This window comes from Lactuca serriola, chromosome 9, assembly GCF_051521515.1.
Source record: "Lactuca serriola cultivar US96UC23 chromosome 9, Lser_US96UC23_V15, whole genome shotgun sequence".
In the NCBI taxonomy this organism is placed as follows: domain Eukaryota; kingdom Viridiplantae; phylum Streptophyta; class Magnoliopsida; order Asterales; family Asteraceae; genus Lactuca; species Lactuca serriola.
This window is the reverse complement of record NC_136416.1, coordinates 15,580,223-15,597,124: the sequence shown is the minus strand read 5'-3', so window position 1 is coordinate 15,597,124 and position 16,902 is coordinate 15,580,223. Positions and strand designations below refer to the sequence as shown.

At 38.2% G+C, this 16,902-nt stretch overlaps 1 protein-coding gene across 1 annotated transcript; it reads left to right on the top strand.

Annotated features, from left to right (window-relative positions):
* The first annotated feature begins 500 nt into the window (after window positions 1–500).
* LOC145073595 (xanthotoxin 5-hydroxylase CYP82C2-like) lies at window positions 501–2,391 on the top strand. Its single transcript, XM_079020136.1, has 2 exons — window positions 501–1,475; window positions 1,552–2,391. The coding sequence occupies exons 1-2, from the start codon at window positions 555–557 to the stop codon at window positions 2,179–2,181; spliced, it is 1,551 nt and encodes a 516-aa protein (XP_078876262.1). The 5' UTR covers window positions 501–554; the 3' UTR covers window positions 2,182–2,391.
* Window positions 2,392–16,902: the final 14,511 nt, after the last annotated feature.

Genomic DNA, 16,902 nt, shown 5'->3' with positions numbered 1-16,902 from the left:
CTTTCGTTATTAATAAAATACAACATGCATAATGAACCATCTTTTATTATAAACTAGGTGTAAAACAAATGTATTATACGGGTTGATTAAAAAAATAAAATATTAAAATGTAAATAATAAATATTTTTTAAAATAAAATCTTGAAATAAGGAATGAAGAAACATATTAATTGTAATTTAATATAATATTTATTACATTTAATACGTTATATATATATATATATATATATATATATATATATATATATATATATATATATATATATATATAAAGTATTACATGGCTTTTTAATTTTAAAAAATTTTAAAAAAAAAACCATAAAATAACATGTGATATTATTTATTTAAAAAATATCATAAAATGATAAATATAAAATTGTCTTCATTTATTATAATAATAGATTAAAATTCACCTACCAAATTGTTTGGCCATTTTGGTTGCAAGTTGCAACCCCTAGAAATGTTTTCATATTCTTGGAGGCTTGGCCTATATAATCTAAACCAAGTGTTACTTGGTTTTCCACAATAAGAAAACTTTAATTACCATATATCGACATGGAAATTTTCGCACAATTTCTTCCATTGATGGGGCTCTTTCTTTCTGTTCTAATCTTAACTTACAAAAGAAGCACAAAAAACATTACAAGAAATATCACCAAACTAGCAGCTCCAGAACCACCAGGGGCATTACCTTTTGTAGGCCACCTTCATCGTTTACAAGGCAAAGCTCCTATAGCCAGGATACTAGCAAAAATGGCTGATGACTATGGGCCAGCCTACTCTCTACAGTTAGGTAGCCATCGAGCATTGGTTGTTAGCAGTTGGCAGATGGTGAAAGATTGCTTCACAACCAATGACAGAAATTTCGCAACAAGACCGAATATGACAGTCAGCAGGTACATGGGCTACGATAGTGCTGTTTTCGCCCTGGCACCATATGGACCGTATTGGCGCGAAATCCGAAAACTGGTTACTTTGCAGCTCTTGACTAGTCAAAGGCTTGAAAAGCTCAAGAATGTTCGTGATTCCGAAGTGAAGTACCTCATTAACGAGCTCTCTAAGAATGGAGATCAAGCATCTGTAGTCGACATGACCAAGTGGTTCGAGCACGTAACGTTTAATATAATTGTAAGAATGTTGGCCGGGAAAAGATTTTCCGATGGTGGTAATGACGAAGATTCACAGGTAAAAGAAGCCATAAAGAAAGGGTTGTACCTTAGTGGCGTTTTCGTCGTGTCTGATCTAATCCCGAATTTGGAATGGATGGACATTGGAGGGCATGTGAAAGCGATGAAGGAAGCTGCGAAAGAGCTCGATAGTGTCCTCGGGAAGTGGCTGGACGAACATGTTGATAAGAGAATAGAACATGATGCCGATAAAGAATCCGATTTCATCGATGTGATGCTGTCAAACCTGTCAAAAGATGCCGAAATGTATGGCTATCGGCGTGAAACCATTATCAAGGCAACAACACTGGTTCGTAACTCAGTTTTTCCTATCTCTATTTCAAGATTTAATCATCCTCTAACTAAAATTCAAATAATTTTCCTAGATTCTGATCTTGACCGGTTCAGAAAGCACGGCGGAGACGCTGACATGGGCGCTTTCTTTGCTATTGAACAATCCCGACATCATGAAAAAAGCCCAGAAGGAGGTTGACATCCATGTAGGTAGAGAGAAATGGGTCGAAGAATCAGATATAAAAAATTTACATTATCTACAAGCTATAGTGAAGGAAACACTCCGAATGTACCCACCAGGACCATTAGCAGGACCTCGTGAGGCCATTGATGACTGTTATATCGGGGACTATCATGTCTCCAAAGGGACTCGACTTATTGTGAACATATGGAAGCTACATCGCGACCCACAAATTTGGTCGGATCCTGATGAATTTCGACCCGAAAGGTTTCTTAATGAACACTCGGACGTAGGCTATCAGGGTCAGAATTTTGAGTACATTCCGTTCAGTTCAGGAAGGAGAATGTGCCCTGCAAGTACGTTCGCTTTGCAAGTAATTCATTTGACGCTTGCTAGGTTACTTCAAGGGTTTGACTTGTCAACGCCAATGGGGAAACTTGTGGACATGACAGAAGGCTTAGGGATTGCGTTGCCGAAGGTGACACCACTTCAAGTTATCATCACTCCAAGGCTTTCTCAAGAGCTCTATCAGATCGGTTAAATTATCCACGGGTTGCAGGATGAAGCCGCTAGTGGTGTAATCTGCTACGTGGAGTACATTGTTACCGAATAATTGTTGAAAATGGGGTTTTGTTGCTAATTTATGGTATAGTCTATGTTTCATAAAATGATCCGAAATAAAAAATATGCAAATAATCTGGTTGATAAGAACAATAGGTTAGCAAAATCCAGCTAACGTCTTATTATTTTATTTCAATCTAGGAATAAATTTCAAACTAAATTTTATTTATAAAAAATATAAATTACCGGTAAAAGTAATGATTTTGTTTTCCGTTTTATCGGTTTCATTACTGACATAGACGTGTAGTCAATATATGAGCTGAAGAAGTCTCCATTAAAGTCTTATTATTTTATTTTAATTATGAATAGGTTTCAAACAGTGGCGGGACGTAGAACATTTTCGTAGGGATGATACTAAAAAAAATCCAAATAAATATATATTAGTAGTGTCGCTCGTGTTTGAAGACGGTGCACCCAATAGAAAAAACATTAAAAAAAAAAATTACACTACGTGCCGGCATCAGAGCAGTGACCCGGGACCCCTGGGGCACCACTAAGGTCCGCCGCTGGTCTCAAACTAAAATTTATTTACCAAAAAACATAAATTCCTTGTAAAAGTAATGATTCAACAATTTTCTACTTGTAAAACACATTTTACTGGATTCATTGTTGACTTGGATGTCTAGTCATTAAATGAGGTGATGAAATGAATATAATGGATTATATAATGCTAAGTTTATTATAAATCTTGATATTTATCTCATCGTGGCATTTAATGGATAGATGTTAAGGTCATCAATGAAACCGATCAAATAAATGTTATTGGGAAAAATGGCAGAAAATCAGTTGATTAGATAGATATATTGGATTACATAAAATTATATTAGACAATTTGAATTATTTTTAAGAAATTTCAAAAACGATGAAGTTGTTGCTAGTATATATAATTAATGATTATGCATGCCTTCAGATCAGAAATGAAACCGGTAAAATGTATGTTAAATGGAGAAAAATGACAAAATCATCATTTTTACCGGTAATTTATGTTTTTTCGTAAATAAATTTAGTTTGAGATTTATTCGTAAATTAAGGTAAAATAATAAGACTTTAATGGAGATTTTCCCAGTTCATTTAATGATTAGATGTCAAGGTCAGCAGTGAAATCGGTAAACCGGAAAAAATAACAAAATCGTCACAATTATCAATAATTTATGTTTTTTCGTAAATAAATTTTTATTTGGAACATATTCGTGAATTATAATAAAGGACTTTAACAAAGATTTGTAATGGACTTTAACAAAGATTTATCGTATATTTCATAAAATAAATATGGTTGTAACATTTCCACGTACACCAGAACGAACCCTTCCTTTGAGCTCTATCTTTCATATACCAAAATTATTCATGAATTATAATAAAGGACTTTAACAAAGATTTGTAAAGGACTTTAACAAAGAGTTGTCGTATATTTCATAAAATAAATAAGGTTGTAACATTTCCACGTACACCAGAACGAACCCTTCCTTTGAGCTCTATATTTCATATACCAAAACTAGAATCTCATCCACGACTTTTTGGAAGCACTTTGAATTTCTAAAAATAGCCATATTTGTGAAAGACCTAATAGGATGAAAAGTGTTTTGATAGCACATATAATTTTAAACATTATTCACACAATATTTTATTGTATTTTGATATAAAAATTATATTTGTTGGAGATGTTCTTATCTATTTAAAGTTGCCAGCTAGACATGATAAATTCATATTATATTGGTGAAAGAAACGAGCAAATCGTTGATGTAAATCCATCATGTGTTGGACCGTCTCTTATTTTCAAATAATGAGAACAATTAAAAAGATAAAAAAAATAAAAATAAAGGGTCAATAGTCTTTTGAAGTTAAAGAAGACGAAATCCAATCCATAAAGAAAATAGGATAAAAAGGCAAAATCCACAATCTCAAAAGTATAAAAATCACCGAATTTTATCCAAAGAACTCAACAAATCATAGTTAAAATTTGCAATTTACTCAAAATGTAAAACTAAAATCTATGAATTTTTGTAAAACATATAAACCATTTATGTAATTTAGTATCACAAAAATTAGCCAACCTAGGCCCTTTAAACATTTTAATGTGCAAATTCAACATTTTCTTAATTCAACTCTCATAATATTAATATTCGTAATGATAAAACCAAAATATAAATTAACCAAGGGACAACTAAGAGAAATTTAGGAGTTTTGGATTATTTTTATCATCAACCCAATCCAATTCTCTACACATATTATCAATCAAAGAGAAAACCAACATTTTATTTAAAGAAATATATCAATATTAGTCTATTTTGTAGAGGAAAGGATACATATTTTAATGTATTTTTATATTTTTTAAATTAATATTATATCAATATTTTAATCAACTAAAGTGTATTGGAATAAAGAAATAAAATAGTAAACAAAATGGTTACTGGGGTCAGTTGACACTCATGCAAGATTGGCCATTATATTTCAATTTTCTTTTAAAAAAATATCTATGGATGGGGCCATAAGAGTGCACGGTACGGTCGTAAGGTGTTATGGCCGACGTGGATACAGCTTAACGTTGTTAGTACGGCTTGAACACCGCCCCCGGTAGCATTATGTGATCCTTCATGGTAACGAGAACGGCTTGCAACGTGTATTGAAAATTGACCTTTCCTCACTTTCACCGTGGTAACGGTCATTTTTTCAAAAAAAAAAATGTTTAATTACTTTTTATTTACCTATGAATACATATCGTCTATATTAAACTCATTCACATCTTTTTTTTTCTTTCTCTGTATTTATAAAATTTCAATAGTTTCAAAAAAAATGGATCTGTTCGATCTGTCCATCGATGATGATATATTCACCAGTATGATGTACGAGTATTATAGGAACGTACTACTACAACCATATCTAGCTCATTTACTAACAAGATGTACGATGTTAAACAGAAATCACAAAGAAGGGCACGAACGTCTATTCACGATTATTTTGCAGAAATATGTGTCTACCAGCCAAGCGTTTTCAAAAGAATGTTTTGTTTGTAAAAAAAATGTGTTTGCACGGATAGCAAACGCCTTGGAAGACATACATCATTTCTTTCAATTTTGTATATTTTGAATGTAGCTTTTAGATAGAATAAATATATCTTTTTTACCTCTTAAATATATGTTTAGGTATTAATTGTTTCCAAATAAGATATGATGCTAGAGGTAGGCAATAATTCACAGGGTCGTAGAAATGTGATGTGGCAATTAAGTTGATGGTTATAGGAGGGTCACCCGATTTTATTATATGAGAATATATGAGAAAACTACAAGATAAAGTTTGTATTGATTGGCAAAAGGTGTTGTTGAAACATTCGATGGCATTTATCTGCGGAAACCTTCGTTGAATGATATGCAACAACTATCTATGTGGCACATGAAGAAAGATATGGTTTTTCGGGTATGCTTGGAAGTCTTGATTGCACATAGTGGAAATGGAGAAATTGTCAAGTGGTGTGGAAAGGCCAGTATCCAAGTGGTCATCATGGAGCGTTGTCATTGGTGCTAGAGGTTGTTGCTTCCCAAGATTTATGGACTTGGCATGCTTTTTTTTTTTTTTGGGGGGGGGGGGGGGGGTTGTGGGTTCCAACAACGACATTTACATTCCTGATCAGTCACCAATATTCAACGATCTTTTGTCAGGAAATCCACCGAATGCTCCTTTCACATTGAATAGAAATGAATACAAGTTTGGCACCTACCTTATGGATGGAATATATCATACATATTCCACATTTGTGAAGACATTTCAAAACCTAGTAGAACCAAGAGACACTTTTTTTAAGAGGAGACAAGAAGGAGCACTTAAGGATGTGGAACGTGCTTTTGGAGTTCTAAGCCGAAATGGCACATTATTGAACATGTGGCACGATCATATGATCTAGGAACTCTATATGATATTATGTATGAATGTATCATAATGCATAAAATGGTGATTGAAGATAAAGGACGAAATATTACAGAAGATATGGCTACGGAAACTAGGCACGTACCATTTCAACAGTGGTAGTGGAATATTTGCATAAAGTCATTGATATTCAAGACGCACGAAAACTCCTGCAACTTCAAGAAGACTTGACGGATTATATGTACGATGGTAATAAAGAATAGTAAGTTTAGGGAAAAATGTATTTTTTTCCTCTTCTAATGGTTTTTTTTTGTTTTTAGATGTTATGTTTAATTTAAAATTTAGGTTTTATTTAAATAACATGTTTTATTAAATTACATTTTTATAAATACTAAAAGAATCGGGGAAAGAAAAGAAATGATTACATGGAAATTAGTGTGTGTTGTAACATGTTATAATATGTTTGTAACATCCCAAAAATCAACCTTGAAATTTTTGAAAATTAGAGTGTAGGTTTTATCAAAAGGTTTTATTCACAACCATTAATAAATCATAAAAGTATTTTTTTCACATTACATCAAGACAGTCGTAGTAAAACATAGAAGGCAAAACTTGTTTTTAAAACTATATCATGACATAGAGTAGATAATTGGATGCCATGCCCATCCGTGAATGTCCAGATATCCCAATCATTCCAACTCCTTGCCCTTCGAACCTAAAGGACCTGTAACTAAAAACATAAAGTAGCAACTGTAAGCCTAATGGTTAGTAAGTAATCACAACTCACCCATTATACAAATCATATACAATACACATAATACATACAAACATCAAGTAATACATCACACATTGCTTACAACATATCACATAAATGCTAGCATACATACTCCAGATGGTACCACTAGATTCTCATCCTGACCACCAACCCACATTGGGACCTTCAATGGTCGATCACCTACCCACACTGGGACCTTTAGTGGTCTTCACCATTACACCACCTATCTACACTGGGGCCTTCAATGGTGTAACCTACACATATAACATAACATAGTCCATATAATAAGTAAGTTTATGAGAACTCACCTTACTAGAAGACAAATAGAGTCCACACGCTCAAGCTGGAGGTATCAAGTCTTCTCCAAAAACTACACAATAAGTAACCCTAATTTAATAATGAAGGTAGAATCTATATTTATGCTTATGTATCATGTTTAGGTCCATTTAAAAGCTAATCTAGGAGCAAAAGACCATTTTACCCCTCTCTAAGACTCAAAACCAAACCAACTTGTGTTACATAATGTGGGTTATGTATTGCACACTAAGACCTAGACAAAAGTTATGTTTCTTGGACTGTGACGTCCCAAATTTTCTTGGACAGAAATGACCATTTTATTTATGCTTATTGTAAAAACAGAGTATGTTTATAAATGCGGAATTTGTCCCATAAAAAGAATTTTCAAAGAAAATATATTTCGTTGATTACTAAAACATAGGATGTCATAACTGATACAAAATATAATCATAAACGTAATCATTACAGACCTTACATTAACTAATGGCTTAAACTCTTTGACTCAGTGGATTGTACATTCGTACTACTACCTATGATACAAAAAAACTAGGTGGGTCAAGCTTGGGAGACTGGTGAGCACATAGGGTTATCAACCCACAATATTAACCACGAGGGGGATAGAGTACTCGAATGAACACACAATCCATACCCCCAGATAGTATGATTCATTAACACCTACAAATTGCGAGTCTGCTAGTATTTCACTGGATTATCTAGAAGAGTATGTGGTTTTCATCAAAACTCTGCTAGATGATTGCTCTAATTTGGGCATGGTCTCTCACCATTATATTATGTGTACGATTAGCATACACGAGTGTTGCAGGGTTGGTGGAAGTTTCATGGATGAGTTATGTGGGGTTTGTCGACCGATCGCGTAATGTTTAGCCTTCCTTTGGATAATGATGATAGAGTGAATGTGTATGCTAGTATGTTTGGTTAGGTTTGTTGTGATGATCCTATGAGACAAATACTGGTAAGTGTGGAAGGTAGTATGGCCTTGTACTATTAGAAGCATAGGACCCGTACGCGTAGCAGAGAAGTCACAACCCCTAGGTATTTGTTGGGAGTTGGTTCCCTTGGTATGATTTGTGTGTTATTTGATATCTCCCTAGTTTATTTTTAGTATGGTGACGACGAGACGATTTAAGATAGGATCCGGATCGGGATCGGGAGCTGGCAGCCAGGAAAGGTCAGTTGTGTTCGAGGACAGGATTAGGGGGATCCTTTAGGAGGAGGTTGTTGCTCACTTTCGACCATGGTTACCTGAGATATTTTGGTCTATTAAGACCGCCATGGTGGAGTACTTTAACAAGCGTTATGTTGCATTGTATGAGGCTGTTTCTGATGCAACCACCACAACCGTTACGACTGTTAGGATTGGTGCCAGCCTGCTAGGAGAGACTTTCAGTATTGGGACTTCGACACTATGAAACACCTGACTTTTGATGGAGTTCAGGATCTGATCATATCCATGAGGTGGCTGTCTGACATCGAGGGATGATTTTTCACTTGCCTTTGCCCAGCTGATCAGAGGGTCAGGTGCGCTCTAACCTTCTTAGATTTGCGGCGAAGGATTGGTGGAGAATTGTACCAGCTTGTATTCTCCTAAGCAAAGGACTGCAGTGACTTGGGAGCAGTTCTCGGAGATGTTCCATTCTATGTATATTCTGCTAGTGGGGCATGAGAGTTTGGCCCAGGAGTACATGGATTTGAGGCAGGGTATGGAGTCGGTGACGGATATCACTAAGATGTTCACAGGGAGGGCCATGTTTTGTCCTAAGTTTGCTGCTTCTGAGCAAGCTCAGATGACCCGTTACTTAAGCATGCCAAAGACGGATATCAGGCAGTTTGTATCCACTCAGCGTTATACTTCATTGTTGCGGTTACAGGAGGCCACTAGGCGGCATGAGATTGAGATGGAGCTCTAGACGAGAGAGAAAAGATTGGCCCCAGCGCAGTCGCAGCCTATGCCAACGCGGTTTAGGGCCACTAATACTAGATTTGGGAGTCAGAGGGGCCACACACGTGGGAAGTGTGGCAAGGTTTATTATGGAGCTTATCGATCTTCTTCAGGATGCCACAAATGTGGCAAGCAGGGCCACATTGCAAGGGACTACCGACAACAAGCTCCAGCTTCCGACATCAGACTTTGTTATCATTGTGATTAAGTGGGCCATATGAAGGCCCAGTGCCCCTTGCTTACTGCCAGGTCGGCGCAGGCTCCAGCACTAGCTACACTGAGGATCACAGACATGAGTCAGGACAGGGCGGATCCCCTGAGGGCTCGAGGTCGCACTTTCCAGCTCATGGTAGAGGAGGCCAGGTCGGCACCAGACGTCGTGACCGGTATGTTTCTATTTCTTGTTCTGTTGATTATGTTTTATGACATGCATATATATATATATATATATATATATATATATATATATATATATATATATGTGTGTGTGTGTGTGTGTGTGTGTGTCTGTGTGTTCTCCTAATAGGTGTGTTGTTAGTGAATACTTTGCCTGCTCTTGTGTTACTTGACTTGGGTGCGAGTTGGTTATTTGTATCGGGATCATTTAGTAGGGAGTTTTATATTCCTATTGGGGAGTTAGAGTGTCCGTTGCATGTTTATTTCGCCAACGAACATGGGATTTCTACATCCGGAGTGTATCAGGCTTGTATACTGGAGATCTCCGGGGTGCCTTATCCGATTAATCTAATCCCTATCCACATGGGGGATGTATGTGTGATAGTGGGTATAGACTAGGGATGAGCAACGGGGCGAACCCAGACCGGACCGGCCCAAAGACCGAAAACCCAAAGACCGAAAATCGTGAATTGCCTTACCCGAAAACCGGACCGTTTTTTAGTGTACCGGTTCCGGGTTTGGTCCGGTCCGGTTCCGGGTACTAAACCAGGTTTCAGGTTTTGGACCGAATTAGACTTTAGTAGTATTGTTTTCGGTTTCGGTCCAACCCTGTACCAAACTAGGTTTCATATGTTTGTTGTTTACGGTTTTAGGTTTTGTTTGCCATGTCACTCTCTAGCATAGTATTTCAAATTATAATCTTATTTTGTAACATCCATCATTCATATCTTTGTTGTTTGCACAATTCAACTAAAAAATACATAAAAGATGATGAATACAATGGTACGATGCGAGACTCTAATTAGAATACATGCAAATGAGGTGTATGCAAACAAATAAAAACGTTAGTAAAAAGTCACACTATTTTATTAAAAAAAACCTACATTATTTATATATAAAAAATTTGCACTTAACATCGCTATTTTTATATAAAAAACTGCACTATTTTTATAAAAAAAAATTACACTTAACAATATTATTTTTATTAAAAAATACTGCATTATTTAAAAAAATGCACTATTTTTATTAAAAAAAATGTAGTAGGAAGTAACTTTTGGTTTTTTGAGAAAAAAAAAATCGACAACATAATACGATTAAGAGAAGAGGTCGAAACAAAAAAAAAAATTGACACTATAATGTGAATCACAAGAGAGGCCGAATCAATTCAATTAGACAACATTTTTTTTATTTTGGTAATTCTTGCTTACGGTTTGTCGATAAAAAAAAATAATAATAATTTTTGGTTTTCCGGTCCGGTCCGGGTTAAATCCTTTAATTCGGGTACGGTCCGGTCCAAACCCGAAACCCGATTATTGATAAAAATCAAACCCGAAAACCGGCCCATTAATATGATAATCCGGTTCGGTCCGGGTCCGGTCCCGGTTTTTTTCCGGTCCGGTCCGGTCCCACGGGTCGTATGCTCATCCCTAGTATAGACTGGGTGAGCAGGTTTAGTGCCATGATTGATTGTGAGGGCCAGTGAGTGGTAGTTCGAACCTCAAGTGGGGGAAACTGGTCATGTATGGAGAGGGCACTAGGGTTGGTTCGGGGTTTTTTTCGGCAACCAGGGCTTGTTAGTATGTTCAGCACGGGTGTGCATGTTATTTGGCTTATGTGGTTGATACTTGAGTTGGGAATCAGATTTCAGTTTCGCACCAGATGTGCATTGATTACCAGGAGTTGAACAAGTTAACGGTGAAGAACTGTTATCCCCTTCCACGGATTAATGACCTCTTTGATCAGTTACAGGGTGCGTCTTTGTTCTCTAAGATAGATCTGAGGTCTGGGTATCATCAAGTGAGAGTGAGAGATGAAGACATGGAGAAGACCGCATTTCAGACTCATTATGGGCCTCACGAGTTCGTGGTGATGCCATTTGGGCTCACTAATGCGCCTGCTGTGTTTATGGATTTGATGAATCAGATATGCAGGCCGATGCTCGACCAATCGGTTATTGTGTTTATTGACAATATCATTGTGTATTCCAAGACTAGAGAGCAACATGAGTAGCACCTTCGAGAGATTTTAGGGGTTTTGAGGCGAGAACGGCTTTATGCTAAGTTCTCAAAGTGTGAGTTCTGGTTACGAGATGTCAAGTTCCTTAGGTACCTCGTTAACTAGGATGAGATTTTGGTCGATCCGACCAACATCGAGGCAGTGATGCAGTGGGAGGTTCCGAAATCTCCCTTACAGATCAGGAGTTTCTTGGGTTTGGTAGGGTACTATCAAAGATTCATTTAGTACTTCTCTGAGATTGTGGTACCCTCACTCGTCAGACGAGGAAGGGGGTAGATTTCCAATTGGGCCCTGAGCAGCAGTCAGCATTTGAGACTCTTCGACATAGGTTATGTGAGGCCCCGGTATTGACCCTCCCGGAGGGGGTCAAGGATTTTGTGGTATTTTGTGATGCATCCATCACTGGTTTAGGGGAGGTCCTCATACAGAGAGGATGATTGATTGCTTATGCTTCGCGTCAACTGAAGCCACATGAGACACGGTATCCCACACATGACCTGGAGTTAGGGGCAGTGGTGTTTGCCATCAAGATTTGGAGACATTATCTATATGGGATCCGTTGTACTGTCTACATGGATCACAAGAGTTTGAGATATATGATGGACCAGCCAAACCTGAACATGAGGCAACGTAGGTGGATGGACGTGTTTAAGGATTATGACTGTGAGATCCTTTACCATCCGGGTAAAGTGAATGTGGTGGCGGATGCATCGAGCCGCAAGTTGGCTGGGTCTTCAGTCGGGGAGATGTGTATGAGGATATCTGTGGATTCTCTATTTTTGGGTTTGACCAGAGAGGCCCAGATAGAGGGATTTCAGAAAGAGAACTGGAAACAGGAAAGGATTAGAGGTGAGATTGACAGGTTTGTCACGGATAGTCGAGGGTTATTGACCCGGTGTGGTCGGGTCTGGTTTCCAGTTTCTGGTGGGGTTAGACAGATTGTGTTATAGGAGGCTTATAAGTCTCGTTTTTCTATACACCCGCGAGCCACCAAGATGTATCAAGATTTGAGATTGAGCTACTGGTGGCCGTGTATGAAGAGGGAGGTAGTTGGGTATGTTGAGAGATGCTTGAGCGGCAGGATGGCCAAGGCTGAGCATCAGAGGACGAATGCCAAGTTGCAGCCTCTGAAGGTTCCAATGTGGAAATGGAAGCAGATCACCATGAATTTTATCACCAAGTTGCCGAAGACGACAAAGGGTTTTGATGCTATTTGGGTCATCATACATCGATTGACCAAGGGTGCCCGCTTTTTGGCCATTCGGGAGAGCTCTTCGGCCGAAAAGTTGGCCAATGTTTATGTCCTGAGATTTTTGATCACCATGGGGTTCCGGTTTCCATTGTTTATGGCTGAGATGTTCTGTTCACCTCCAGTTTGTGGCAGAAGCTCCACGAGGAACTAGGCATGAGGTTGCATTTCAGCACCGCATATCATCCGCAGACCCACGGCCAGAGCGAGTGGACGATACAGAACCTTGAGGATATGTTTTGAGCCTGTGTTATTGATTTTGGTGGGAGTTGGGATTCCTACCTACCTCTTGATAAGTTCTCCTACAACAATAGTTATCACTCCAGCATTAGTGCTCCCCTTTCAAGCTCTTGTATGGTCGGAGATGTCGTACCCCGGTTTGTTGGTGAGAGGTTGGTAATAGGTTTATGGGAAGGACTGAAGTAGTCCTTCAAACCATAGAGCTTATTCAGCAGATCAGACAGAGATTGCAGTCCGCTCAGAGTCGGCAAAAGAGCTATGCTGACAGGCGCCAATCGGAGTTGGAGTTTCAGGTTAGCGATATGGTACTCCTGAAGGTCTCACCCTGGAAGGGTGTGATCCGCTTCAGGAAGAGGAGGAAATTGGGTCCCCGGTATATTGGACCTTTTCGGGTGATTGCTAGGGTTGTCAAGGTGGCTTACAGGTTGGATCTACCTGAGGAGCTCAGTCAGATTAATAAAATTTTCCATGTGTCGCAGTTGTGAAAGTGCATATTGGGCGATGAAGGAGTGGTTTCCTTGGGTGATATTTAGGTCAATGAGCACTTGAACTACGTTGAGAGACCGGTGTCTGTTTTAGAAGGGAAGATGAAGGTTATGTGCAATAAGGAGATACCTTTGGTAAAGGTACAATGGCAGCATAAGAGAGGCTCCGAGTGAACCCGGGAGCCGGAGGCTGAGATGCGGGAGCATTATCCTGAGTTATTTGTCGCGGTAGACTTCGAGGAAGAAGTCTAGTTCAAGTGGCGGAGAATTATAACATCTCGATGATAAGGTACTTCTAATTTTAACCCTATAACTTAATTATATTGCATTATGGGTCCCTAAGTGGAAGAAAGTGTGCACGGGAAGCCCTAGTAGCAATTTTGTAATTTGGGAGATTTGGCAGTACGCCATGCGTACGTGTGTACGGTTAGCATACTAAGGTACGCCTTATTATGCAGGATAGGGATGAGATTTAGAACCGAAAAATCGGACCGGAACCGGAACCGTTAGAGTTGGAATATATAGAACCGGTTCCGGTTCCGGGTTTAAAAATTTGCTTTATCCGGGTTCCAGGTAATCCGGGTTTGGGTCCATCGTGTCCGGGTAAATAGGGTCAAAAACCGAAACCGGTGTTAGGAACCGGAACCACTTTTAGGGTCAGAACTGGTTTGTATGAAACGTGTAAAAGATGTATATTGCATTCGTTTCAACTCCGATTGACTTGTGGTTTTTTCCAACGTGTAATTTAGAGTTTGTACATAATTTTAGACTATAAATTTGCCACTTTTAGTTTTATATTCATTGAGTTACAGTCCCCCAAAGTCGAGATATCAAAGCTAAAAGTTTTTAGTTTTTTTGTGTTCTGTGAAAGTTTTAAAACATGCATATCTAATTCGTTTGAAGCCGAATTGACATGTGGTTTTTTCCAACTTGTAGTTTAGAGTTTGTACATGAGTTCAGACTATAATTTTGCCATTTTTGGTTTAATATTCAATTATTTATAGTCCCCCAAATTCATGATATCAAAACTGAAAATTTTCAACTTTTTAGCTATATGTTTTTGTACTTTGTATTTTGTGAAAATGTTAACACATGCATATCTCATTCGTTTAAATTCGGATTGACATGCGGTTTTTTCCATAGTGTAGTTTAGAGTTTTTACATGATTTTAAACTATAATTTTGTCAATTTTTGTTTTATATTCAATGAGTTACACTCCCCCAAAATTGGGATATCAATATGAAAATTTTCAAAGTTCAAACTACTAAGTAGAAATAATTACCAAAAAAATTCAGTTTTTCTGGGTTTTCCAGTTCTAAACCTACTTTATCCGGTTCCAACCTACCCACTTTGATGTTTCCAGGCTTTCCAGTTCTAAACCTACTTTACCCGGTACCGTTCTCGAAACTGAACCAGAACCAGTTCCTATATATCGGTCCGGTTCCGGTTCAGTTTCGGGTATGGTACCCACTTTCATCCCTAATGCTGGGTGTATGTGCCCAACATGCAAACCCTCATTTTTAGGGTTTGGTTCATATTTTAACCCCATTATAGCCCCATTTTCCCTCACCTTATCAGTCTCCACCCTCTTGATACGTTTTTGCAACCCTAATCCATCTCGTGAAGCATTTCTAAGCTTGTGTGTGGGTGTTTTGTGCTCTTGAAGAAGAAGGAAAGAAGAGGAGACCACCTTAAAGGAGTGAAGCTCTCTAGATCCAGGATCACACCACCTTTTGGCACCATTTTGAGGTATCAAATTCTGAACTTGGTGTAGTTTCTTGTAGATCTTGTTTTGCGTTCTTTTGTCCCAAATGTCTTATTTCATGAACAAAGCATGTTCTTGACCCATTAATTTGTCCTTGCAGACCCTTGGAAGGGTCTTGAGTCATAAAAATGGGTTTGAAATGTTTAATTTTGCTTCATGCATCTTGTAGAATGTCTTAATGGATTAAGAAGTTGAAATAAGCAATTTATGGGCATGCAAAGTCATAAACTTGGAAACTTGATGACTTTAGAGTGTATTTTAGCCTTGGATCTGAAATATAGATGTAAGTGCTTAAGCCATTAAGCACTTAATGAGTTTTGAAGTTTCCAGGAGTATGCCCCATGTACTCGCAGTACACCCTACATACGAGATCAACCACCTTGATGGTGGTCAACGTGTGAGGAGGCGAGTACGCCCATCGTACCTTTAGAGTACGCCCTGCATACTTATTCTGAGATGACTCGGCTGGGTTGACTTAGTGGGTTTTACCAATTTGACTTTGACTTTGACCAAATTTGACTTAAGGGTATTTTGGGATTTTGATTATGATTGGTCATTTGGTTGGATATGTGACAACTTGAGCTGCAATTTAGAGTCGGGACCTCATCAAATACAGTTCAGACTGTGAGGTGAGTTTTCCACACTGTACTTGCGGGTCGAAGGCACCAAGGCCAGCCCTTTGGATTCGATATCATGTTATGTATGTTGTTGTATTGTAGTAATATGTTAGATCGGCAACACTTTATATAGGATGATGTTATGCTTAGTGATCTGTAGATATGTATGACTGTCTGTAGACTGTTATATGATTATTAGTTATATGTGCACATATTTGGTCAGTGGTTGAGGCTTTACTGCTTTGTGCGTAAGCCAACAGGCCGGGGGAATACCAACCCGATGGTTGAATGTGCCCGAGGGTATTTCATCCCGAGGATGACAGGACCCATTGTGTATTGGCATTCCAACCCGATGGTTGATGGGCCTGGGGTATTCCAACCCGATGGTTGACTGTACCCATAGTGTATTAGCATTCCAACCCGATGGTTGATGGGCCTAGAGTATTCCAACCCGATGGTAGATTGGAACTGATATATCGTTATTGTATTTGTTATCTGTTTATGTGTTCATACTTTATGGGATCTCACTAACCGTTGGCTTACAGTTTTGGGTTATGTTTTAGGTACTTCAGATGTAACGCCTGTAGATCCGGGCTAGTCAATTTAGAGATAATAGGGGTCGAAAATGACTTTTCGGCAAAAGATTATTTAGAATAAATAATCTTAACCAAGTTATAACGAAATCCGAGTTATAATGAAGAAGTTATGACCCGTCGTAGTTTCGCGACGGAACCGGCACAACACCAAGAAGTGTAAATAGTGAATTTACGATAGAGCGACTTTTAGCCTTAGCGATCTAAGCAAAAGTCGTAGAAAATGTTAAACCGAGAGTGTCCATAAAAAGAACACCCAAATCTGACTTCGTATGAGGAAGTTATGATTTTTCTAAGATTTGGCATAGCGGTGCATGACCCGAAACTCGAATTTTAGTTCGAGCTGTTTTTGGCTTACGCGACCTAAAGGAGAGTTTAATATATCATTAA